This window comes from Balaenoptera musculus, chromosome 1, assembly GCF_009873245.2.
Source record: "Balaenoptera musculus isolate JJ_BM4_2016_0621 chromosome 1, mBalMus1.pri.v3, whole genome shotgun sequence".
Taxonomy (NCBI): domain Eukaryota; kingdom Metazoa; phylum Chordata; class Mammalia; order Artiodactyla; family Balaenopteridae; genus Balaenoptera; species Balaenoptera musculus.
The window spans coordinates 44,447,058-44,469,318 of NC_045785.1; the positions used below are offsets into that span (position 1 = coordinate 44,447,058).

Here is a 22,261-nt window from a genome sequence, read left to right on the forward strand (position 1 = left end):
TAAAATTTAATAGTCTCTGTAACTGAGTGAATATAGGATTATGTAGACGTTCAGAAGGTTTGCATTTCATCCAAAGATTACAGTTCTAGCTGTCCATGGCATGGTTGCTTTTTGAACACAAAGAAGTTGCTTGATTTTATTGACTGGGGGAAAAAAGGGTAATTAGCCAGATTGTACCTCTGGGTAACTTGCTCTGTGGGATTGAGTTTGTTTAGAGACTTACTCTGGGATTGAGTTTGTTTAGAGACCACACTGATGTGAATTAGGAACTTTGGGTATACTACTAAACAGCTAATGAGGGCCCTGAAAGATTTATGTGCTATCAGGAACCACAGCCATGTCTGGCCAAATTTTAGAGTTTTTCTCAATAGAGAGTTACAAAATCTACTGGAAAGGTCCAGTATTAATATCTATCTGGAGACTGCTGCAAACAAACAGCTCTTTAGTTCTTGGTAAGAACAGAGACTATTGGGCCAGATTTCTGGCCCTTAAGAAATGTGGTGTCTGATTCCATTTGGCAGGAAGTTTAATCTGGTACGGAAACTTTAGCCAGACTTCTTGGAGAAATATTTTTTTAATGTAACATATCCAAAACTTATTGCAAAAAGCAATGTCCACTTAGTCTGTCTATTCTATTAATAATCATTTAAATACTTTGTAAATAAATATTCACAGTGCTGTTTTCAGCAACATCTAGTAAATGCTTGACCTTTTAATTCCTGAATTTGTGGCCATAAACTTTTATGTAAAATTGGGGGAAATTCATTGTAGTCTGCTGTTTATTTAAGCTGCAGGCAGAGAAGCAGTAAGTGCTACAGTTTTCTAATCAACTACCAATCAGTGGTAGGTTTTCTTTTTCTTTGTAAGTTATTGTATAATTCACTTTTTAGAATATGGCACCTTCTATAGTGTACAGAACACTCGGTTCAAGATTAAACACCTCATTTAGAACTGGAATATATGGACACGAATTTTGGACAGGAAGGCAGAGCAGTATAAGAGAACGGCTGACTTAGGCAGGCTGAAAGGATCCTTCCCCTTGGCAAAATGATACCCAAGGGCAGGGTGTGATAACAGTTCACAAATACTTGAGAGGTGCAAAGACCAAAGGGGGAGGGGATTATTTTGCTTAGTTATTAGAAGTAATGAGAAGTATAGAAAGGAAAATTTCAGACTGAAAATCAGTTGAATTTCCTGACAGTAATAATTGGTCATGAGAGGACTGAACACACCAACCACAGAGAAGATCCTAAACGAATCTGGCAAAGCAGGGCATTTCATTGAGGAAGATGTACCTCAACAGTGGCCGAAGGAGCATCTGAATGGGAGGAAATATTTTATTGACAGCCACTCTTGAGGATTTCTCTTTATCCCATTTATCAAAATCTTTTTTCTTCTATGTGTCAGAAAGAAGACTTTGATATCTTTTTATATTTACTTGTTTATATCCTGACGGGTTCCCTGACTTACTAGATACCTTCGGAAGAAACAGAAGGAAATGAGTATTCAGAAGCTTTTAAGTTTTCACGATGTAAAAGCAGCCTGAATTTTTGTTTGTTTGTTCTTTTTTTTTTTTAGTCTGTTTTTTATTTAGCTTAAGGTAGGAGAATCTGAAAGCCACCAAATGGTAGCTGCAGTGTAGGAGACACCTCTCACTGGAGTTGGAACCAGAAGGCCTGAGTTTGAATTCTGACTCAAGTACATACTCATTAGCTGGTCACCTGAGCAAGTTACTTATCCTCTCTGAGCATCGATTTCCTAAAATAAGGGGGCAATAATCCCATCATGCTTGGGAAGTTTAAGTGAAACGATGTGTAGGAGAATGCTGCTGTACAATGAACCAGTTCTAGTTGTGTTTGTGTTAGTTTTTTTTATTGCTACTGTGACAAATTACCACAAACTTAGTGGCTTAACTTCTTATCTAGAGGTTCTGGGAGAGAATCTGCTTCCATGCTCATTCAGGATGTTGGCAGAATTCAGTTGCACACGGCTGTGGGACTGAAGTCCCCGTATCCTTGCTGGCAGCCAGGGGTAGTTCTCAGCTTCTAGAGGCTGCCTGTGTTTCCTGCATCTTTAAAGCTAGTCAAGTCCTCACATTTCAGATCTCTCTGATCTCTCCTTCTGCCTCATCTCCTACCTCCAGCCAGAGAAAGTTCTCTGTTTTTAAGAGCTCATGTGATTAGGTTAGAACCACCTGGTTAATCCGGGATGATCTCCCTATTTTAAGGTCCATAACCTTTATTACATCTGCAAAATCTCTTTTGTCATATAATGTAACTATTCACAGGCTCTAGGGATTAGGGTTTGGACATCTTTGGGGGTTCATTCTGCCTACTACAATGATGGTATTTTAGGGCTAGAAAGGGACCTTACAGAACATGAGATGGGGTTCTTGCCCTGGAGGGTTTATAATCCAGGGGGAAAGAGATGAGAAATATAATATTCAGCAAGAAAAGTCCAATAATAAAGAGTTTGTATGGGATGTTATAGGAGCCCAGAAGACTTTTTCTGTACCTGACTAAGCCTGTGGTATTTTCATCATGCCTTGCTTGTTCTTTGATCTCATTTATCAAGATCCTTCAGATGGAATCCATATACACAGAACACCACCATGCAATTTGATTTCTAAATGTCCAGAAAATTAAGCTGCTGCCATAGCTCAGTATTTGGGACTCTGCTACTTAATAAGGAAAGGTCTTGAGCCCTTGAGGTCTTGAGTAAGAGGAGTTATTTTCTTCTCTGATGATGAAGTATAACACCACCTTATCTCCCCTTATCTTGTCCCTTATCCCCGATTTTTCCTCATCAGACCCCCCTTTGAGAGCCTTCCTGTCCCTCACTCCTAGTTCTTTCCGTCCATGTATATGTCTTTACTCCTACCCTCTTTTGAGTTTTCTTGCTTCGTACTGTTTTGAAATAGAAGGCACTTACCCGGGGCAATGCAAAGGTTTATGTTTAATTCTTGTCACTTGTCATTTCTGCTTTAATAATGTTCCGTGAATGTTCAGTCAGATCTCGGTGATAGTTTTGTAGTAATAGCAGCTGCCATTTATTGAGCACTGACCATGTGCCAGGTGCTGTGCAGAGTCCTGTACTTCCACCTTCTCATTTAATTTAGACATTCTGTGAGGTGTAGGTAATATTTATCTACATTTGAACCGGGCTGGGATTTGAACCCAAATCTAAGTCCAAAGCCTGTACTTGACACCATGCACTACAGTAATATTAGACAGGAGCTGAAACTGAGGGGCAGTATGAAGGCACCAAAGCAGCACAAGCAGATTCAGGAAATCTAAATTTCAAACTCTACTCTGTCTTGACAGCCCATGTGAAAGTTAGAGGATCTGCTTCGAGAGCACCAGGATTGTCTCCATTTCCCACCAGAGACACTCAAAGTGATTTCTGCATATAAGACTTCAGCCAGGTGAATTTAGCTTGTGCCTACAGCACTGGGCAGCCACAGAGCATGTGTGGGCCCTGGCCTGGCATTCCACAGAAGAGCCTATTTCTCTGAGGGGAGGGGGTGGGGCAGGCAGGGGGAAGTGGTGTGCCCTGTGGCTGGAGAATACCTTCCCCACAGGGTTGGGATGATTAAGATCTTCAAGGATTTAACGTAGTAGGCACTTAGTAGGCATTCAGTATGTGCTGGTTCTCATTGTCCTTCTAGAAGGTTGTCTTTAGTTCATGGGTATTCAAACCAGTAGAATCGTGCTCTTCTAGCTCCACTTGAATCTAGGTTCAAGGAGAATTGAGGAGAAGACATGAGATGCATCTCTGTGTTGGCTCCTGTCCAATCCTGTGAATCATACCAACTCTCATAAATTTAAGCTGGAATCTGAGGCCAAAGAAGGCAAAATATTTCCCTTTCCCCTTCTTGAGTTCTTGAGTTACTGATGTAATGGAAACAGACAGTCCAGGGTTCAAATCCAGGCTCGGCACTTGGCTGCTCAAGTTACGTGCCTGTCTCCATCATGGAAAGAACTTGGACTGTGGGGAAGAGTACACTTGGTCATTTTACCCAGTCACTTATCCTTTCTAAGGCTGTCTCCTTACCTGTGAACAGAGGCAACAGCAGTTCTTCTCTTACAGGGTTGTGAAGATTAGAGAGTAATGCATGTGGTACAATCAGGATCCGGTAGCAGAAGCAGTGAAAGGTCTGGAGCCTTTACACCAGCTGTTCATTCATTCAGGGCCCTGGCAATTTAAGTTGAGCGAGTAGTCCCAAGTTTCAGTCCCTTATCCTTTTCCCTCTCCAGCAGGAGGGCAGCCACGTAAGGTAGCTGGGGGTGCTCTGTCCACAGGCCAGAGCAGGTATGGGGGAGAGCCTTGTTAGGCCGTGGAGGTGCCAAGTACCACCTAAACCCAGCCTGACTGCGTTCTACCACCAAAGACCCTGGCGCCAAACGGTGTTGCTTCAGCTGCTAGTGGTTAATGCTCCTTGACTTGGAAACGTTCTCAGCTCCTGGGAGCAGTATGGTGCCGCGAGGGCTCACGGGTCACCCCCCTAGTCTAACTGCGACTGGGATCCGCATGCACCCTACTCCCAGCGCAATTTATCGTCCTTCAAGGCTCGGCAGGCTGTGGGCCCAGGGCCGAGGTGGACGTGGGGGGAATTTTCCGGGAAGGGGCCCAGCAGGGTCTTGGCTGGAGGCCCCGTTAGCCACGGCCCAGGACCCCCGGGTGGGAGAGTGAATGGAAAGGTACTCGCGCCTGGAGCGGTTGCAGAATCCTCTGTCGTGAGGAAGGAAGAGCTACGAGGCACTTGGTGGAAGGCGCCCTCTCTCCGGCCCTCCTTTCAGGTGCTGGGGCCTAGAGGGGGTCCAGTTCCACTTGGGAAGGCTGGGAACTAGGAAGCGTTGCGGGCTAGACACCCCGCCTTCCCAGTCTCCTGGAGCGGGGGCGGGGGGACGGGGTGGGGGGCGGATTAGGCGGCCCCGCCAGGGCGGAGAGCGGGTGAGGGGTCCGTGCGGCGGCACTGCCTCCCTGGGAAGTGGGGCTCGGCCCAGTCCAACGCGGGGAGAGGCGGGCCCTCCCCTGCCCCCGCCTGCGGGGACCCTACGCCTGTGTCCGGAGGAGGCCGGCGTCCAGCAGATGCGCGCGGGGCGGGGGAGAGGCGGGGAGGAGAAAACCCACAACAAAACTTGCGTCGCAGAGCGTACGGCTGGACTTGAATGGAAGGAGCCCGCGCCAGCGGAGCGCAGCCGAGACTCGGGAGAGCGCGGTCGGCCGGCGGGGCGCGGCGCGGCGCGGGGGCGCAGCAGGTACCAGGCTCGGGCGGCCGGGTGGGCCGAGGGCCGGGCCGAGCTGGGCAGCGGACTCGGACTTCCCGCCTGGTGCGACGGCTCCAGCAGCTGGCCCGGCGGGGCCGCGCATCTCGCCCCCTCGGTCGGAGCCCTACACGGAGGGCGCGGCCGGAGAGCTCTCCCTCGGGGGCGCGACCCCCCGCGATCCCCATCCCGCAGGGGCCTGTTCTCCTCTCCGGCCAGAGGCTGGTCCCAGCCCCGGCCCCTCCCGCTGCGCACATCTGGAAAGAATCTGAGGGCGGATGGGGTGGGGGGTGGAGTGGAAGGACACGGGCAGGCAACAGGGAATGTGGGGGGCAGGTGGAACCGGGGAGGGTCGAGGACCCCTGTACTTAGCGCCTGGGCGCTGAGTATACCAGTGTCTTTCCACGTCAGCTCATCCCAGGTAGCCCACCCTTCGACCTCTTTACAGACAGAGAAACTGAGGCCTATAGAGGGACAGAGATCTGCCCCCAGGGCGCGCGGACAGCCCGTGCGTCCCCCTCCCGACCTTCTCCTGGCTTGGCTCCCCGGCCCCGCGCCGCGCAATCGCTGAGCCAGAGCTCTCAGCTGGGGGCTTGGTGTCAGTCTGTCTGTCTATCCGGCTGCCTCCCCGCTGGGACAGCAGGACTGAGGAGGGGGCAGGGGAGTGGCCGCGGAGCGCGGGGTGGGGGGCGAGGCCGGCGCCCCCCGGCGAAAGCGGCCAAAGCCCCCAGCCTGAGGGTCTTTGAACCACCAGGCTGGCCTGGGCTGAGGATAAGATCGTGGCGTTAGAATACCTGATGCGCCGTCAGGTGGAAGAGGGGGCGTCGGCGAGCTCCTGGCGGCCCCCGGGGCTGGGGCCGAGTCTGGGGGTGGGAGGCAGGTGCAGCCTGAACTTCAGGAGAGGAGCAGACACAAGCGTGCATGCGTGCGGCACTGACCTTCCCGATCCGGTCTGGGGGGTGCAGAAGGATACGCACCCTGCGCTTGCAGGGCATCACGGAACGACGGAGGGTCACGCAACCTGAGCGTCTGCCCTACAACTTCGGGCTGGCTGGGGAAGGTGAAGCTGTGGTAGACTCAGCTACACAAGGCACCACGGGAGCTCCTGGGTGGTCATGTCCCCTTTTAGGGCCCCGGGCCCAGCCGATTCTAAACTAGAGTGCAAGTTAAGAAATGTCAGATTCACATGAATGCTTTCATGAAATCTTGTGGGAGCATACTTTGTCCCTTCTAACTGAATCTTGGGACAGGGGTGACTAATGGTGGCACCTTTAGGCCTGGTAGAGTCCTACGTAAGAGCTCCAACCATAAGAGCTCAGAACCCTTGATAGCTCCCTACCATCAACCCGTTAGCAGAGTGCCTGATGCCCTTGTAGACTTGGACCTCCCTTCCCTGTTACCCTTCCTTAAACATAGCTCCCTCTTTGCCCTCCCCATACTGTGCCTTTGCTCATGCCCTGTCCTCTGCCCTGAGTGCCTTTCCTCCCCTTTTTCCACCTGGAGAACTCCTCCTCCTCAGTCTTCAAGACCGGCTCAAGGCTCTGAGCAGGAGTCAGAAGACACAAATTCTAATCCTGGCCTTGCCTTTAAAATACTAATCAGTAAACTGAGGGAATCAGACCAGATAATAATGCTGTAGCTCTTTCCAACTCTGCCTTCCACAAATACATTCCTTCATTCAGCAAACATTTCCTGAGCACCTGCTCCTTGCCTGGGGAGTCAGTGAAGGCTCAGCTGAGCCCTGAAGGGTGCTGTGGGAGCATCAAGGAACTCCCTAACCCCGCCAAGGGGGCAGGAGCAGCTTCCCAGGGCAGGAGCGTTTGAGTAGGAGCTTGCTGGGGATGGGCAGCAGTGGGAGCCTCTTTGTGCTTTAGTTTCCTCATCTGCAAAATAGGAAAACCAACTCTTAGTCTTGGGATTTCTGTTATAGTCAATAAGAAACAGCTGTTCAGGGCCCAGCACAGAGCAGGTGGTCAGCAAATCTTTACTAAATTTGAGTGGATAAGGAAGGTGGTGCTGGGGTTTGAGGATCTACCTCCTGATTTGGATCTCCCTTCCCCTTCCTTCTTCTAGTCCTGCCTTAATCCCCCACTTAAGCAGTTCAGGACCTTAAGGTTTGGTTCCCTGGGGTGAGTGGATGGGTAGGTGATAGTGGGTCCCAGGTACTTCCTCAGTAAGAGTAACCCCAAGTATGTTGCACTTGCTGGGTGCCAGCATCAGCTGGGCACGTCGTTTCATTTACACCTCATGAGGAGCTCTCATCTCCATTGCCTAGACTAGTAAACAGAGGCTCAGAGCAGTGAAGTGACTTGTCCAGGCTCACACAGCAGTCAGGATTGGAACAACTCACCACGGACTGAGCTGCCCTTCTCGCCCAGCATTTGCTGTTGTTCACCAGGGGGATTCCTCACTCTGGGGACTTCCAGAGACTAGGAAGGCTCTCTCCTCTGTTCTTCCACACCCAGCTCCAACATGGCTAGGCACAAAGAAGGGGCTTTGGGGGCTTATCTTGCTCCACATTCTTAGAGAAACTAAAAAAATTGAGACTCAGATGGGTCAATGATGTCGCCAAAGTCACACAGTAAACTAGGTGATGGAGCTGGAGTTGCCCAGGATCCCAACATCCTGAGGGTGGCTGGCCAAGCTAGGAGGAGGGGGACGTGGCACTGGGGCCACCACTCTCCAAGCCCTGTCTGTTCTTCCTCCCTCTCCCTTGAATCCACCTCCTTCTCTCCATCCCTGCAGCCCAGCACCTCCCTCTGCCCAGACCAGGCTTATTATCCCTTGCCTACACCACTGCACAGCCTCTGAGAGCTCCCCACTGGTCCCTCCGTAAACCTGCCTATGCCACACTCCAGCCCTTCAATGGCTCCTCATTTCTCCTACGATAAGGGTCAGTCTTCCTAACCTGGCTTTCAAGTTCTTTCTTGGCTTGGACTGTGGCCGCTGCCCACTTGCATCTCTCCCAGTCCCTACACACCACACCAGACACTCTAGTGAGCTTTGTAGAGGTAACATGGGCTCTCTTGCCCCAGGGCCTTTGCACATGCTGACCCCCTTGCTTGTATCACCCTTTTCCTTTTGCCTGATATTCATCCTTCGTGGCTAAATAAAGCATCACTTTTTCTTGGAAGTCTTCTTGGCATCCGGCAGACTTAGGCCTCGGGCACACCTAGGCCTTCTCTGGGTCCCTATGGATGCTAGATTCCCTCTATCACACCTCTGATGACACTGGGATTATAATACTTAATTTACACATAATGTCTAGACCACCGCTGACCATTAGAAATATAATGTGAACCACAAATGCAAGCCACAAGTGTGTAATGTAAAATTTTCTAGAAGCTACGTTAAAAAAGTAAAATGAAACAGGCAAAACTTTAATGATTTAACTCAAAATATCCAAAATATTATCATGTAATCACTATAAAAATAAATGAGATATTTTATAAGATATCATTAATGTTAATGAGATATTTTACTTTTTTTTGTACTAAGTGTGTGAAATCCATGTACACTACATTTTATACTTATAGCACCTCTCAATTTAGAGTAGCCACATTTCAAGTGCTCAGTAGCCACATGTGGCCACCACATCCGACAGTGCAGGTGTGAGCTTTTTAAGGATAGCAGACATACCTGAGTTGTCTGTCTGGGTCCTTGGTGCCCAGCTGTGCTTGGCCCAGGGAAGGGCCTCATGGCTTTGTGGTTAAGACTCAGGCTGGGAGCTCAGCCTTGCCACTTAACAGCTGTGTTACATTGGCCAATCCCACTGGGCCTCAGCTCCTCATCTATAAAGTGGTGAGGATAACATTTTCAATATGGTTCATGATGTTAATATAAATATTTTTACAGATACAGTTTAGAGATCTTTACAGATATGAAACTGAAGGTGAGTGTACAGAGTATGTGGGGAGGATCCTTCTCCTTGGCCTCCTGCCCTGATTGAATCTGGGGCCTGGGCCTGTGCCCATACTCCGCCTCCCAGAGTCTGGATCTGCAGTGGGGTCAGGCAGGCAGGCAGGCAGGGTGGGGAGACTCTGGTGTAATGCTGGTGGCGCCAGGGACTGGAGGCTGTTGACCTAGCTGGGGGGTTATAAGGTGCCCTGGGAATGATGGTCTGTAGACTGGCCAAGGATTTATTGCCTATTTGGTCAGGGCATGGAGCAGCAGGGGTGTAGTAAGGCAGGCAGGGCCGGGCTGCAGCGTGCATCGCTCACTGCTGCCGATGGAGCCTGGGAGCTGTGTGTGCTGGGCTCCCTGGTGCTCTGCTGGGCCAGTGGCTGGGGCCCAAGTCTGCTTAGGCCTTCTGGACCTACCTATAGGGTCAAGCAATCCAGGCTGCCAGCCCTCTTCTCTCTCCTCACAGCTTTCTTTCTGGGGGCTCGTGCACCTTGGGGCCCCTTTTACAGGGCTCATCCAGTCTGGTGGGCCGTGGTTATTGTACTGGGGTCTGCTGCCTCCTGACAACAAAGGGCAGGGGCCTTGTGTACTTTACCTGTATCTTCCATGCCCAGCACAGGGCTGGGGCAGATGGGGCCTCAACTTCGAGAGCTGGCTGAGCCAACGAGTAAGGCAAAGCAGTATCTGAAATACCACAGCAGTCACAGGGCAGCAGGAATTCACAGGAGGCTAGGAGGAGGAGGGCCACATCTGGGAGGAGGTGGGCCTGGGACTGGACCGGAAAAGCACAATCAGGAGCTACATGGGAAAGGGAAGGAGCAGGGGCTTCTGAAGCGGAGAGTGGTGTGGTTGGGATGTGAACAGTGCCCATGGATCAGATATTAGTGGTAGAGCTAATTAGCAGAGAGCTAACATTTATTGAGCACTTACTGTGTGCAGTACGTGCATCCCACTGACTCTCACAGTATCCCCAGTAGGACAGCTCTGTGGCCACCCAATGGATGGGTGAGGAAGGTGAGGTTTAGAGGGTGGCAAAACTTGCCCAAAGTCACACGGCTGATAAGAGCCAGAGCCGAGCTCGAAGCCCCGGCTCTCTGGCTCCAGAGCCTGCTTTCTTAACCAGACGTCAGTGTCATCATCAAGCTCCCAGTGTGCCCAACCCTCCCAGGCCCAGCATCTCGTCAGACCCTTCTAACCACTCTGGGTTGTGATCCCTGCTCTAACGGTGGGGAGAGAGGCTCAGACAGCGGCAGGTGCCCCCAGGCCTGGACGCTTGTCTTGTACCTGCGTTCATAATCACTGCAGCAGTGATAGCAGCGCCTCATCACCTAATGGGTGCTAGATGCTTTGCATCTGCTATCTTGCTGACTCCTCCCTGGAGCTCTGAGGTTAGATATATTATCTGCATTGTAAGATGAGGAAACTGAGGCTCAGCAAGGTCAGAGCCACTAAGTGATAGAGGGGGACTTGAACTGGGGTGTGTATGACTCCAGAGTCAGTGTACCTGAGCTACCACCTGTTACAACTTACCACACCCCAGACATGTTTTCTAAGTGAGTCCCTGTAAGGAGAGCTTCAGGGACCAGCCCAGAGCCAAGCCACGCCCATGGCTGCCTGGAGGATGAAACCCCAGCATCTTCCTCAATGGCCTGAGGCCATCCCTATACCCCCTCTCCCTGCTGTCCCAAGGGAACATGCTGGGGAGTGGTCTCTTGCAGGTGGCAGTGGTCACGTGAGCAAAGCTGGCCCTGGTGAGGGCAGCTGAGGGTGTAAACAGGAACAGGACTTGGGGGGCTCTGGGAGCAGCAGCAGCTCCATTCACTAACGACTACTCTGTGCCTGGCACACAGAGACAGAGACTGGCTCACAGCCCTGTGTGGGAGAAAGACAACATCACATATTCAAAACCCAACCGAACTCATGCAAAGCCCTGGGGCAACAAAGTGATGCAGAGCCCTGGGACATCTCAGAGTTATCTCAGGGGATCTAACACTGGAGTTGGTTCTTGGAGAAGTTGCTGATTGCGCAGGGAAGGGGGAGGGTGTTCTAGGCAGAAGGAACGCAGATGCAAAGGCCTGGAGGGAGGAGCTACTATACTAAACAGACCTGTGTAAGCGGGGCAGGTGAGGCGGGGAATTGGAAGAGAGGTAGGGCCACGTCCTGAAGATCCTAGAATGGCAAGCTGAGGAGCTGGGACGCACCCTGCTGGTGCTGGCCCACCATGGCCTGTGGCTGCTGGAGGAGGGACAGGGCCTCAGCACTGCCTGTGCCAGGGCAGCGAGAGCTCAGCAAAGTCCAGGCCAAGCCCTGCAAGTCACAGTTCTTCCTGGGCCTCAGCTTTCCTTTCTGTGAAATGGGGGTACAGATTCCGTGAGGCCAGGCCCGGTGAGGGTTGTGGGAGGCTTTGCAGACCTGCCTAAGGACAGGGCTTCACTTCACCCCGACCCCTCCAGAGGGCAGCCCTGAGGGGGTGGGTGGGAGGGGAGGGCGGCAGTCAGCAGGTCAGATGCATGCTGAGGACAGGGTCCAGAGTGGGCTCTGCCTTGTGGCCTGGAGGGCCCCATTATGACTTTCGTGGGCCCTGGCCCCCTGCCTGCTCTACCTGACAGGTTAAGTCAGCCCTGGCGCCCAGGTGGGTCTGACTTGACCCCTCCTGCAGGCACCATGGCCCGGAGTAGGGCGCTGCTGCTCCTGCTGCTGTTGCCGCTGCAGCTGCAGCTGGGACCGGGGCTCGCCGTGAGGGCCCCGGTGTCTGGCCGAAGTGGAGCCCACAGCCTGAGCCCTGAAGAGAATGAATTCGTGGAGGAGGAGCCGGTGCTGGTCCTGAGCCCTGAGGAGCCGGGGCGCGGCCCGCCCACCATCGACTGCCCCCGAGACTGTGCCTGCTCCCAGGAGGGGGTCGTGGACTGCGGCGGCATCGACCTGCGCGAGTTCCCGGGGGACCTGCCTGAGCACACCAACCACCTGTCCCTGCAGGTGAGGCCGGCGCCGCGCCAGCGGTCACCAGGGCCCGCCCCCCACACGGTGACTCCCGCTCCAGAACCATCCGCGCCGCCGCCGCCCCGGCTCTTGCCCGGGGCTCCCCATCCCCCAGACGCAGGGCAGGTCAGACTCGAGGAGGCTGGCTCCACCCGGCCCGCGTCCCAGGCACAGAGCACAGTGACCTCATGACCTGCTCTGTCTCACGGGAGGAGTCTGGGCTGAGGCCCTGTCAGCAGAGTCAGGCCCTGAGAACAGACACAGACCTGCCCGGCAGCTGACCCTCTGGACAGACAGGGCACCTCAGACTCCATTACAGGCCAAGAAAGTGAGAGCAAAGCAGACCCCCCCGGGGCGCCCTGGGGGCTCAGGGGACAGAATGCTCTCCCCAGCTGAGACATAGGCTAGATTTTAGAACCTCAAGAAGTGGGACACGGCATTCCAGACGGGGACTCTGGGAGCGCTGGTGCGCCCATGACACCCTCGTGCGGCCCAGCAGCCCTGTGAGAGAGGGAGGGTCTGTCGCACCCATTTCCAGAGGAGACCAGGCCCAGTGAAGGAAAGTGACCGGCCGGCCCATGGTCACGTAGCCCTGTGGGGTCTGGGCTGGCCAGTGGTGGGAGCCCAAGACCGGGGTAGCCTGTGAGGGAAAGGGACGAGCTGAGGGCAGCACTTATTGTTGCTTCATTCATCAAATAGCTCCTGTGTACCTGCTGTATGCCTCTGCTCCTATGTGGGGTGCTGGGCATGTAGGGAGGTCTCGAACATGCCCTGCCCTTGAGGCTCTCACAGTCTGTGAGGGAGGCAGAGACCTAAACAGGTAGAGATAACAAATAGAGATAGAAGGACTAGTGCTGTGAAGCCAGGGCAGCTCCTAATCCAGCCCCCTGGTCCAACCCAGGAAGGCTTCTGGAGGAGGTGGTACCTGACCCAGGTTTTAAAGCATCCCAAGGGAAGTGGGGTCTACAGGGCATAGAAAGGGAACTAAAAGTGGTTTCTGGCTTGGGGGAGGGGAGAATGGGCTGGGACACCTGTCACTAAGTGGGAATATGCAGGGAGCAGGTGTGGAGGGTAGATCACATTCCAAGTTTGAACTGTCTGTGGATGCCCATGTGCGTGTGCGCGGTGCTCCTAGAAGGGGGACCCACACCTCTGTTGTGGTTACCGCTGAGCCTGCAATGCCCACATCTGGGTCTGCTTCAGAGCCAGTCCCCAGGGTTTGTCCACCAAGGGGCAGAATCCCAAGGGAAGTGCCCAACAGAGGGACTGGCTCCTGGGACTCTGGCTGAGGGTGAGTGCAGGCCTCTAATGGGGCAGGAGTCCTGGGCACCACCTCATGCTGCCTCCTCACCGCCCCCATCCCCCTACTCCCCAGAACAACCAGCTGGAGAAGATCTACCCCAGGGAGCTCTCCCGGCTGAATCGGCTGGAGACTCTGAACCTCCAGAACAACCGCCTGACTTCCCGAGGTGAGGGATCACCCAGAGCTGGGGACCAGGACCCCAGGCAGGGAACTGGGTGCCCATGGGGCCCCGCCCTGCAGACCCTGGCATATGGGAAAGAGCAGGCCTAGGCTGGGCTGGCATTGGGGCCCCATGGCAGGGGCTCCCTGTGGTTGCCTAACAGCCGCCACTGGGTGTTTCTGAGACCTGGGAGTCCGATCAAGGGAGAGGCTTCAGAGCAACTGAGATTCCAGGGCCTGAAGAGTCACAGACTCTTCAGTTCACAGAAGGCCTTTAGAATCAAAGAGTGTAGAGTCCTCAAATTTTAAAAAGTTATTTTTCTGATGATGAAAATAGTTTCTGATTATAGTAGAAAATTTGGAAATATAGAAAATAAAATGGAATAGAAAAAACCCACTCATAATTCTGCCACTTGGAATTTAGTCACTATTGACATTTTGGTATATTTCTTTCCATTTTAAGAAAAAGCATAATTTATATACCATAAGGTCTACCCGAATTAAAGGTACAATTTGATGAGTTTTAGTAAGTTCATATGTTGTACAGCCATCACCAGAATTCAGTCCAGTCCTTTTTCTTTGTGTTTTTAAATTCATAGCTGGACTGATAGTATGGATATTATAACTATTAGAACTGCTTTGTTTCACTTAGCAATTAGCTCAGCCGCAAATCTCATGTTGCTAAAAACTCTCCGTGGCTATTATTTTACACAGCGTATTCTGCGGAGGGATGCTGCACAGTTTATGTAACTGTTCCCTCTAGTTAGATAGTTGGGTGAGTCCCAGCATCTGAGGGTCTGGGAGCCCAGAACCGAGTGTCAGAGGCCGACTTCAGGACTGGAGAAGGGCCAGCCTGGCCGGGCTCCCAGTGACAGCCCAGTTCTGACACTGCAACTGCCAGATGGGGCAGGGGAGGGCCAGGTGGGGTGGAAGCTCAGAGGCCACCGCCCTGCCCTGCCCTGCTGTGGGGCTGGGTATGAAGAGGACCCTTCTGGGGCTGCCCCCAGGGAGCACTCCTTCCTGGCAGGTCCTCTGCCCTGTGGCCTGACCTTACGGGGGCCCATTCCCACCCAGGCTGCCCTGAGTAGGTGAAGGATCAGTCATTTCTCAGTGGACACTTCCCATCTGCTCTTCTCAGCTTGGGCCCCTGAGAGCCAGGGGAAGGAAAAGGGGCTGGGCAGGCCTGTTGGGAGGGGCTGGGAAGGGGTCAGAGCCACACCTGCCCCAGGGAGTACCTCCCTGTCCTGGCAAGTGGGGTGGGTGCGGGGGCGGTCAGTGCTCACGTGCTCCCCTGTAGCGTCTCCTTCATCCAGGGCTCTGACTGATGCCTGTCCTTTGAAGGGCTCCCGGAGGAGGCATTTGAGCATCTGACCAACCTCAATTACCTGTACCTGGCCAATAACAAGGTGAGGGGCCTGCAGCAGGGCAGGGTGTCGGGGGGCTAAGCTCAGGGAACTTTCACCAGGGCCTCTTCTGGGCTGGCTGCTGGGTTCCTATTGCTGCTCAGACATGGCCCAGACCCAGGGCTTCAGAGCGGTCAGGTAATGGCAGAGGCTGAGACCTACGTCGGCGTAGTGGGGTGAGAGCTCATCCCCATGCGGAAGGGGTGCTGGAGGGCTTCCTGGAGGAGATGGCATTTGAAGGGCCATGAAGCGTAATAGGATTTCAGCCAGAGGCCTCAAGGGGGAGGGCACCACAGTAGAAGGGACAGCATGAGTGAAGGCATAAAGGCACTCAACCTCAAGATATTTGGCCTGCCCCAGGGCTCTGTCCTGGCCCCCTCTCTCTGAACTCTCAAGGAGACTGTCTCTCCTCCCTGGTCTGTAACACCCATCTACATCATGGCCACGTCCAGAGGCGGTCTCCAGCCTTTCCCCTACTCCCACTTGAGACTCAAAGGTCCACCTGCCTCCTCAGCATCTCCCCCAGATGTTTAATAGAAGTAGAACTGGTGCTTCCTGCCACAGCCCCCAAACCCCAGTCATCCCGTTGTCTCCCCACCTCTGGAAAGGGCATCTCCAACTACCTGCGACACCACTGGTCAGAGCCACAAATCCAGGAGTGCTTTGCTCACTCAAGTGTGGTCCCACTGCAGGCCCTCAGCTTCCCCCACCCACCAGCCCAGGACCGCCATCCCACAGCGGGACACAGACGTGGAGCCCCTGCCTCCTCGTTTGCTGCCCCTTCTCCTCAGAGCAGCCAGAGGGGCTTTACAAAATCGTGCCTCACTTCTACCTCTCCATCTCCCCTCCCCACTTAAAACCCTCCTGTGGCTTCACCCTCGGCCCAGGAAGAAACCCACATGTGTCCCCAAGGCCCGCAGATCTGTGAGAGGCCCGCCTGCCTCTCTTATCTCCCCACTGGCCCCCTCACACTCCGCTTCACCCCCAGGCCTGGCAGACCCCACACACAGGGCCTCTGCTCGCTGCCCCTGCTGTGTGGGTGCTCTCCCCGCAGACAGCATTTAGGGTGCTGTCATGCCTTAAGTGTTACCTGTTCTCCAAGCACCCAACCCAGTCGTTCTCTGTCATCAGTCTGTTTGAATTCCCTGCAGAGCAGTGATCACTCTCAGATACTTTTATTCCTGTTTATTTACTAGGATGTAAGCTTTGGTGGTGGAGGTGGAAGCAGGTATCTCTGTATCTTGTTCCCTAGGACACGTCCAGTGCCTGGAACTGTGCCTGGAATATTGCAGACTCAGGGACTACTACTGAATGAATGAAGGGTAGACACTATGAGCCGGGTCTGGGGAAGTGTGGGTGCTCACTGTGGCTGCACAGAGGGCCAGTGTCGGGGGGCAATGAGGGGAGAGACCAGGAGAACAGGCAGGGCAGGGGACGGGCTGGAGAGCTTTGAATGCCAAGCTCAGGACTATGGGGAGCTGTAGAGTTTCTGATTTCGTGTTATTGGGGATTTTAGAAAGATGGCTCTGGTTGCAGGGAGGAGACGAATTGAAGCGGCTCAGAGGAGCAGCAGGTAGCGTAACTCAGCGGCAGCCTCTGACCTGCCACTGGTCCTTCTACCCAACTCTTCCCTTTCCAGCTGACCTTGGCACCCCGGTTCCTGCCAAACGCCCTGATCAGTGTGGACTTTGCCGCCAACTATCTCACCAAGATCTACGGGCTCACCTTTGGCCAGAAGCCAAACTTGAGGTCAGAGGTCAGAGGGGGGCCCTGGGCTTAGGCTGGAGAAAGGGGAGGAGCTGAGGCAGAGGCTGCCAGCCCTGAGTGGGGCCCAGGGGCCCAGACAGGCCCTGGAGGAGGGGCATGCTGTGCAGAGCAGGCATGATGCCCCATGCTCAGGGCTGCGGTGACAGACGCCCAGGGCTGCAGGGGCACAGGATCTGGAAGACTGACCCCTAAAAGATGAGGAGGAATCAGTACAGGAGGCGAGGACAGAGGGTGGTGTCTGGGGAATTGCGGGGAGCCGAGTGAGGGTGTTTCCCTCCTTCCCCAGCCCCCGGGGGGAAGGGAGCATCTTTCAACAGACAGAGCCATCCCTCGCTGAGAGCTGCTTTGGGAGGAGTGAGGGCCCCCAGCACAGGTGTGTGAGCAGCGCAGGGTGGTGCTGGGGAGGGAAGGTGCCGACAACCTCCGGTGCCACTCTGTCCCTGAATCTGTCACCTCGATTCTCTCCATTCCCTGGAGGAGCCAGAGTTGCTGTGCATGGCCCCTTCCCACAGATGAAAAGGCTGAGGCCCAAGAGAGGCCACACAGCAAGAATGAACTATATTGCCTATGGATTTCTCTTGTTCCTTATCTTCTCTCCTTGTAGTATGGTGGCTCCATGAGGGCAGGGGCTTGTTGGTTCTGTCCACTGCTATATCTTTAGGATCTAGAACAGTCTTGTCATCTGGAGGCACTCATTGTATATTTGCTGAATGAATGAGGGGTCACCTCCTCTGAGCCAGGATCCTGTGCTGGGCACTAGGGACAAAGAGGTGATAAGGATAGGACCGTTCTCAGGAAGTCCACAGAACTCAGAGCCAGCTGTGTAAAGCCGACAGGCAGGGACTCCAGGGCTGCAACACTAGGGGAACAACTGAGAACCTTGAAGGATATGGAGGAGCAGGGACTTGGGGTCAGGAAATCCTGTTTCTTCTACTGACTTGTGGGGTGGGTCCTTGGTCCCCTCGGCTATGTAGGGGGGACTGGATTTGGCGAGGTCTGAGATTCTTGAGACGGGAGGAGGGTGCCCTGGGCCCCAGGCCCAAACTGAGCAAGGTCTGGAGCCTCCCCAGGTGAGATGGTGCCAGGGCTGGGAGGCCTGGGTGGCTGAGCACCTGTGCCTCATCCCCTAGGTCTGTGTACCTGCACAACAACAAGCTGGCGGATGCTGGGCTGCCGGACAACATGTTCAATGGCTCCAGCAACGTGGAGATCCTCATCCTGTCCAGCAACTTCCTGCGCCACGTGCCCAAGCACCTGCCACCTGCCCTCTACAAGCTGCACCTCAAGGTGGGAGGGAGAGGGCAGGGAGGAGCACTGCCAGAGCAGGGACCCACAGCAGGGGAAGAGCCCAGTCCCACATGGGCACAGCAGTAAGGCTGTGGGGGCCTTGAGCACGTGCCAGCGGGCACAGCGTCTGCTGAGGAGAAACAAGCAGAAACCCGGGCACCTGGCTGTCAGCCCCACATGGAGTACTTTAGGCCTGGGCCCCTCCCCGTGGCTCCGCCAGACCCCTCTCCACACCTCGTCCCAAGGCTCTGCCCTTGCCCCTTGGCCGTCCCTCATGCACCCCTCCCTACCATCCCACCTCTCAGAACAACAAGCTGGAGAAGATCCCACCAGGGGCCTTCAGTGAGCTGAGCAACCTGCGTGAGCTGTACCTGCAGAACAACTACCTGACTGATAAGGGCCTGGACAACGAGACCTTCTGGTGAGCCCCTACCTGGGCCCTCAGTGTGAGCTCGGCACCCAGGGAAGCCCTTCCCAGGGCTCACATGGCCAGGCCCTTGCCCACCTGCCCCTGGCCAGTTTCCACAGAGAGGGAACTTTGAGACTTTTGCCTTTACTGACGTTTCTGTCCCTAAGAATAGTGATATGTAAGGCCTGCCAAAATTCTAGTAAGGCAAGGAAATGTTTGCAGAGGCTGTCTTCTTCGTACAAAATAGAAACTCAAACATTCTTGTTGAAAGCAAATCTATTTTCAGTTTTTAGGGCCTGGGTAGCCTAAAAGGACAAAAGGCGTTAGTTAAACAATTAGTCTTCAAATAAACTCATATGTGTCAGAAACCATGCTAGATCCTTCCTATACCAATATATCATTGAATCAAACCAGTGAGAGCCTCGGAGAGGATTGAGGTCCCCCGTCAGCTAGAGGCAGAGCTGGGATGAGTTAGAGGCAGGTCCCCCGCCACACCTCCCTTGGGAATAATGTTGGAAACAAGTGCCGTGTGGGCTCCTGCCCACTGGCCTGATGCCCCGCCTCCCTCCAGGAAGCTCTCCAGCCTGGAGTACCTGGATCTGTCCAGCAACAACCTGTCGCGGGTCCCGGCTGGGCTGCCGCGCAGCCTGGTGCTGCTGCACCTGGAGAAGAACGCCATCCGGAGCGTGGACGCAGACGTGCTGACCCCCATCCGCAGCCTCGAGTACCTGCTGCTGCACAGCAACCAGCTGCGCGCGCAGGGCATCCACCCGCGGGCCTTCCAGGGCCTCAAACGGCTGCACACGGTGCACCTGTACAACAACGCGCTGGAGCGCGTGCCCAGCGGCCTGCCCCGCCGCGTGCGCACCCTCATGATCCTGCACAACCAGATCACCGGCATCGGCCGCGACGACTTTGCCACCACCTACTTCCTGGAGGAGCTCAACCTCAGCTACAACCGCATCACCAGCCCGAAGGTGCACCGCGATGCCTTCCGCAAGCTGCGCCTGCTGCGCTCCCTGGACCTGTCAGGCAACCGGCTGCGCACGCTACCGCCCGGGCTGCCGCGCAACGTGCACGTGCTGAAGATCAAGCGCAATGAGCTGGCCGCCCTGGCGCGCGGGGCGCTGGCCGGCATGGCCCAGCTGCGGGAGCTCTACCTCACGGGCAACAGGCTGCGCAGCCGGGCCCTGGCCCCCCGTGCCTGGGCCGACCTCGCTGGTCTGCAGGTGAGGGGGCGGGGTGAGGCGGGGGCAGGGCCGTGCCGGTGTGGGAGGCTACTGGTCTGGCTGCCCTTAGCCCACCCATCTGCTGGGCCCAGGTGAGGGGTGGGCAGGAGGGCTGGGCCGTGAGGGAGGTACCCGCTGGGCAGGCTGGGCCTTAGGGTAGGGGGTCTGGGCCATACCCAGGGTATGGCGGGCTCGTGGTACAGGCGCGCAGGTCAGAGCTCAGCTGGCATGGCTAGGCAGAACTCACCACCTGCAGAGACAAGCTTGAGGAGCCCTGTGGGGATAAGGGGAGGTCATGGCTGCAGGTGCGGGGGTCACTGGGCATTGTTCAGGAGGACTGGGGGGCAGGGACAGTTCAGGTGGCATGGGAGAGTGGAGTTCACCCACCTGTGGGCAAAGGATAGGTGCCTGGAGAAGGCTGGGCTTGGGGCAGGGGAGGACGGCAGGCCCGTGAAGGGTGCTGACCTCACCAGTCTGCAGAGTCTAGGGGGGTGTACTTGAGGCTTCTGGGACTGGTCAGTGGGCGTGGCACCCGTGGCCAGAGTCTGAGACAGGAGGGCTATCTGGCCATGTGAACTGAGCCTCCTTGGTTACAAGTGAAACCTGCTGACCCAATGAGGGGCGGAAAGGGAACTTCATTAGAGAAACCTGGGAGGCTCTGCTGCCTTACCAGGCCCCTCTCTCCCAGATGTCCCCAGGCCTTGCTCTTCCTTTTTCCTCAGGGCTCTGCTCAAATATAAGCTCCTTGGGAGGTCTTCCTTCACCGCCTGCCACCTTTCTCTGCTTTGTTTTTCTTCATAACCCTCATCCCTTCTGACAACAGATCATCGGTTTGCTTGTTTGTTGTCTGCTCTTCCTGCTAGAACAAGGGGCGGGCATTTTAGTCTGTTGTGTTTCCTGCTGGACCAGGGCCCTCGCTGTGATAGGTGCATAGTACATGCTTGTGTGGGGAGCTGTCAGGGTGGGGATGTCTGAGGGGAGTACAGGGGAGAGGCCCTGAGAGTGGGAGGCTGGGAGGTGGGGCAGAGCCCTGAGGGTGGAGTTGGGGGTTGGCAGCTGGCCCTGCAGGAGCAGCTGGGGTCTCTCCCAACCCAGACAGCCCGGCCGAGTGCCAGACACCAGGATCCAACCACCTGTGCCGGTCTCTCTTGGGTATTCTTAAGGGGCCCAAACCCCATTATCCTCTCTTCCACACCTGCTCCTTCTGCTGCATTTTCTAACTCGCTGAAGGGGGCAATATCCACCCAGGTGTCCACAGGAAATGTGGATGCTGCCCTGACACCCCCTTTGCACGCTGTCTGCCCTCCAACGCCCATTGTCACTAAACCCTGCCAACTCCACCATCACATCTCCCCATCTCTCCACTTCTCTCCATCCCTACTGCTCATACCGCCAAGTCAAGCCTTCCCCATTTCTTGCCTGGACCCCAGCTTCCTAGGAGCTCTGCACTCCTAGATTCCACATGCAGTCAGAGGGTATCTTGAAAAAAACATGCTCACCTAACACTCCCACCCAGGACCCTTCTGTGTCTCCCCGCTGCCTTTAGAACCCAGACCAGCACCCTTGCCACAGCCTTCAAGGCCTAGTCTGCCCCTGCTCCCAACCTAGCGTCTCAGTTTCCCAGGTGCACTGGGCTTTGCTCATACTGTCCCCTCTGCTGGAAGCACCTTCTCCACCCTGGTGGCACCTACTCATTCATTCATTCCACAAGCCTGTACCGAGCCTCACCATGTGCAGACACAGCTCTAGAGCTGAGGACCCAGAGGGAAATAAAACAGATCCAGGGTCACTACCCTCCTAGAGCTTATAATATACCTAGGAGTCAGCTAAAGTGTCACCTCCTCCAGGAAGCCACCGGTGATGGGCATGTTAGATGCCTGCCTGGGTGAGTCCAGTCGGGGATGGGGTGTCTGGTGGAGGGGGTTCTTCCTCTCACTGTTGGATCTTTCTACAAGCAGCTGCTCTTGTTGCTTCAGAGCCCCCACCTACGCTGGCTGCCGTCTATTCCCTCGACCCGAGGCTGGATCGGGCCCCTCCCCCAGGCTCCCTTATCACAGCCCAGTTCCACTGCTGCTATTGTCAGATTGTTGCGTCCATCTCCCCTGCCAGCCTGGCTTCCTGAGCACAGAGACAGCGTCTCAGTGGATTCCATGTCCCCAGTGCCCATGGGCAGGCACTGAGGATGTTTGGAATGAATGAGGAAGTGCTGGAACCATGTGGAAGGAACCCAGTGGGGAGCAGGGAGCCCTGCTGGGTAGGGGAGGTGACAAGGAGGCTCCCTCAGGTGACTGAAGCGAGTTCCCCCCTTGAATCTTGCATCTGGATTCATGGCCCCCAGTTTCCTGGCCCTGAGCCCCAGCCCATCAGGGTGAGGAGGGAGCTTAGAGATGATGGAAGCCCACCTGTGGCTGCACAGGTGTGTGTCGGGGCAAGGGTGCTGACAGCCCGAGGGGCAGGCAGTGAGTCGGGCCCGGGCACATCCGGGTCTCCTGCCTGATGCAGGTGCGTCCTTCTCCCTGGGAAAACTACCCCATTTTCCTGGCCACCTGCTTCCT

At 54.9% G+C, this 22,261-nt stretch overlaps 1 protein-coding gene across 4 annotated transcripts in view; it reads left to right on the plus strand.

Moving 5' to 3' along the window:
- Nucleotides 1–5,024: 5,024 nt before the first annotated feature.
- Nucleotides 5,025–22,261, plus strand: part of PODN (podocan) — a 49,270-nt gene continuing 32,033 nt past the window's right edge. Inside the window, exons 1-8 of one of the 4 annotated variants that reach the window (XM_036830404.1) lie at nt 5,025–5,261; nt 11,830–12,146; nt 13,525–13,618; nt 14,953–15,017; nt 16,654–16,763; nt 17,912–18,068; nt 18,374–18,489; nt 19,049–19,706. In XM_036830404.1, coding sequence (XP_036686299.1) covers nt 11,835–12,146; nt 13,525–13,618; nt 14,953–15,017; nt 16,654–16,763; nt 17,912–18,068; nt 18,374–18,489; nt 19,049–19,706 — 1,512 coding nt within the window. In that variant the 5' untranslated portion in view covers nt 5,025–5,261; nt 11,830–11,834. Of the gene's footprint in view, nt 5,262–11,814; nt 12,147–13,524; nt 13,619–14,952; nt 15,018–16,653; nt 16,764–17,911; nt 18,069–18,373; nt 18,490–19,048; nt 19,707–22,261 lie in introns of those variants that run through there. The other 3 variants (XM_036830396.1, XM_036830421.1, XM_036830413.1) reach the window with 3 other exon arrangements.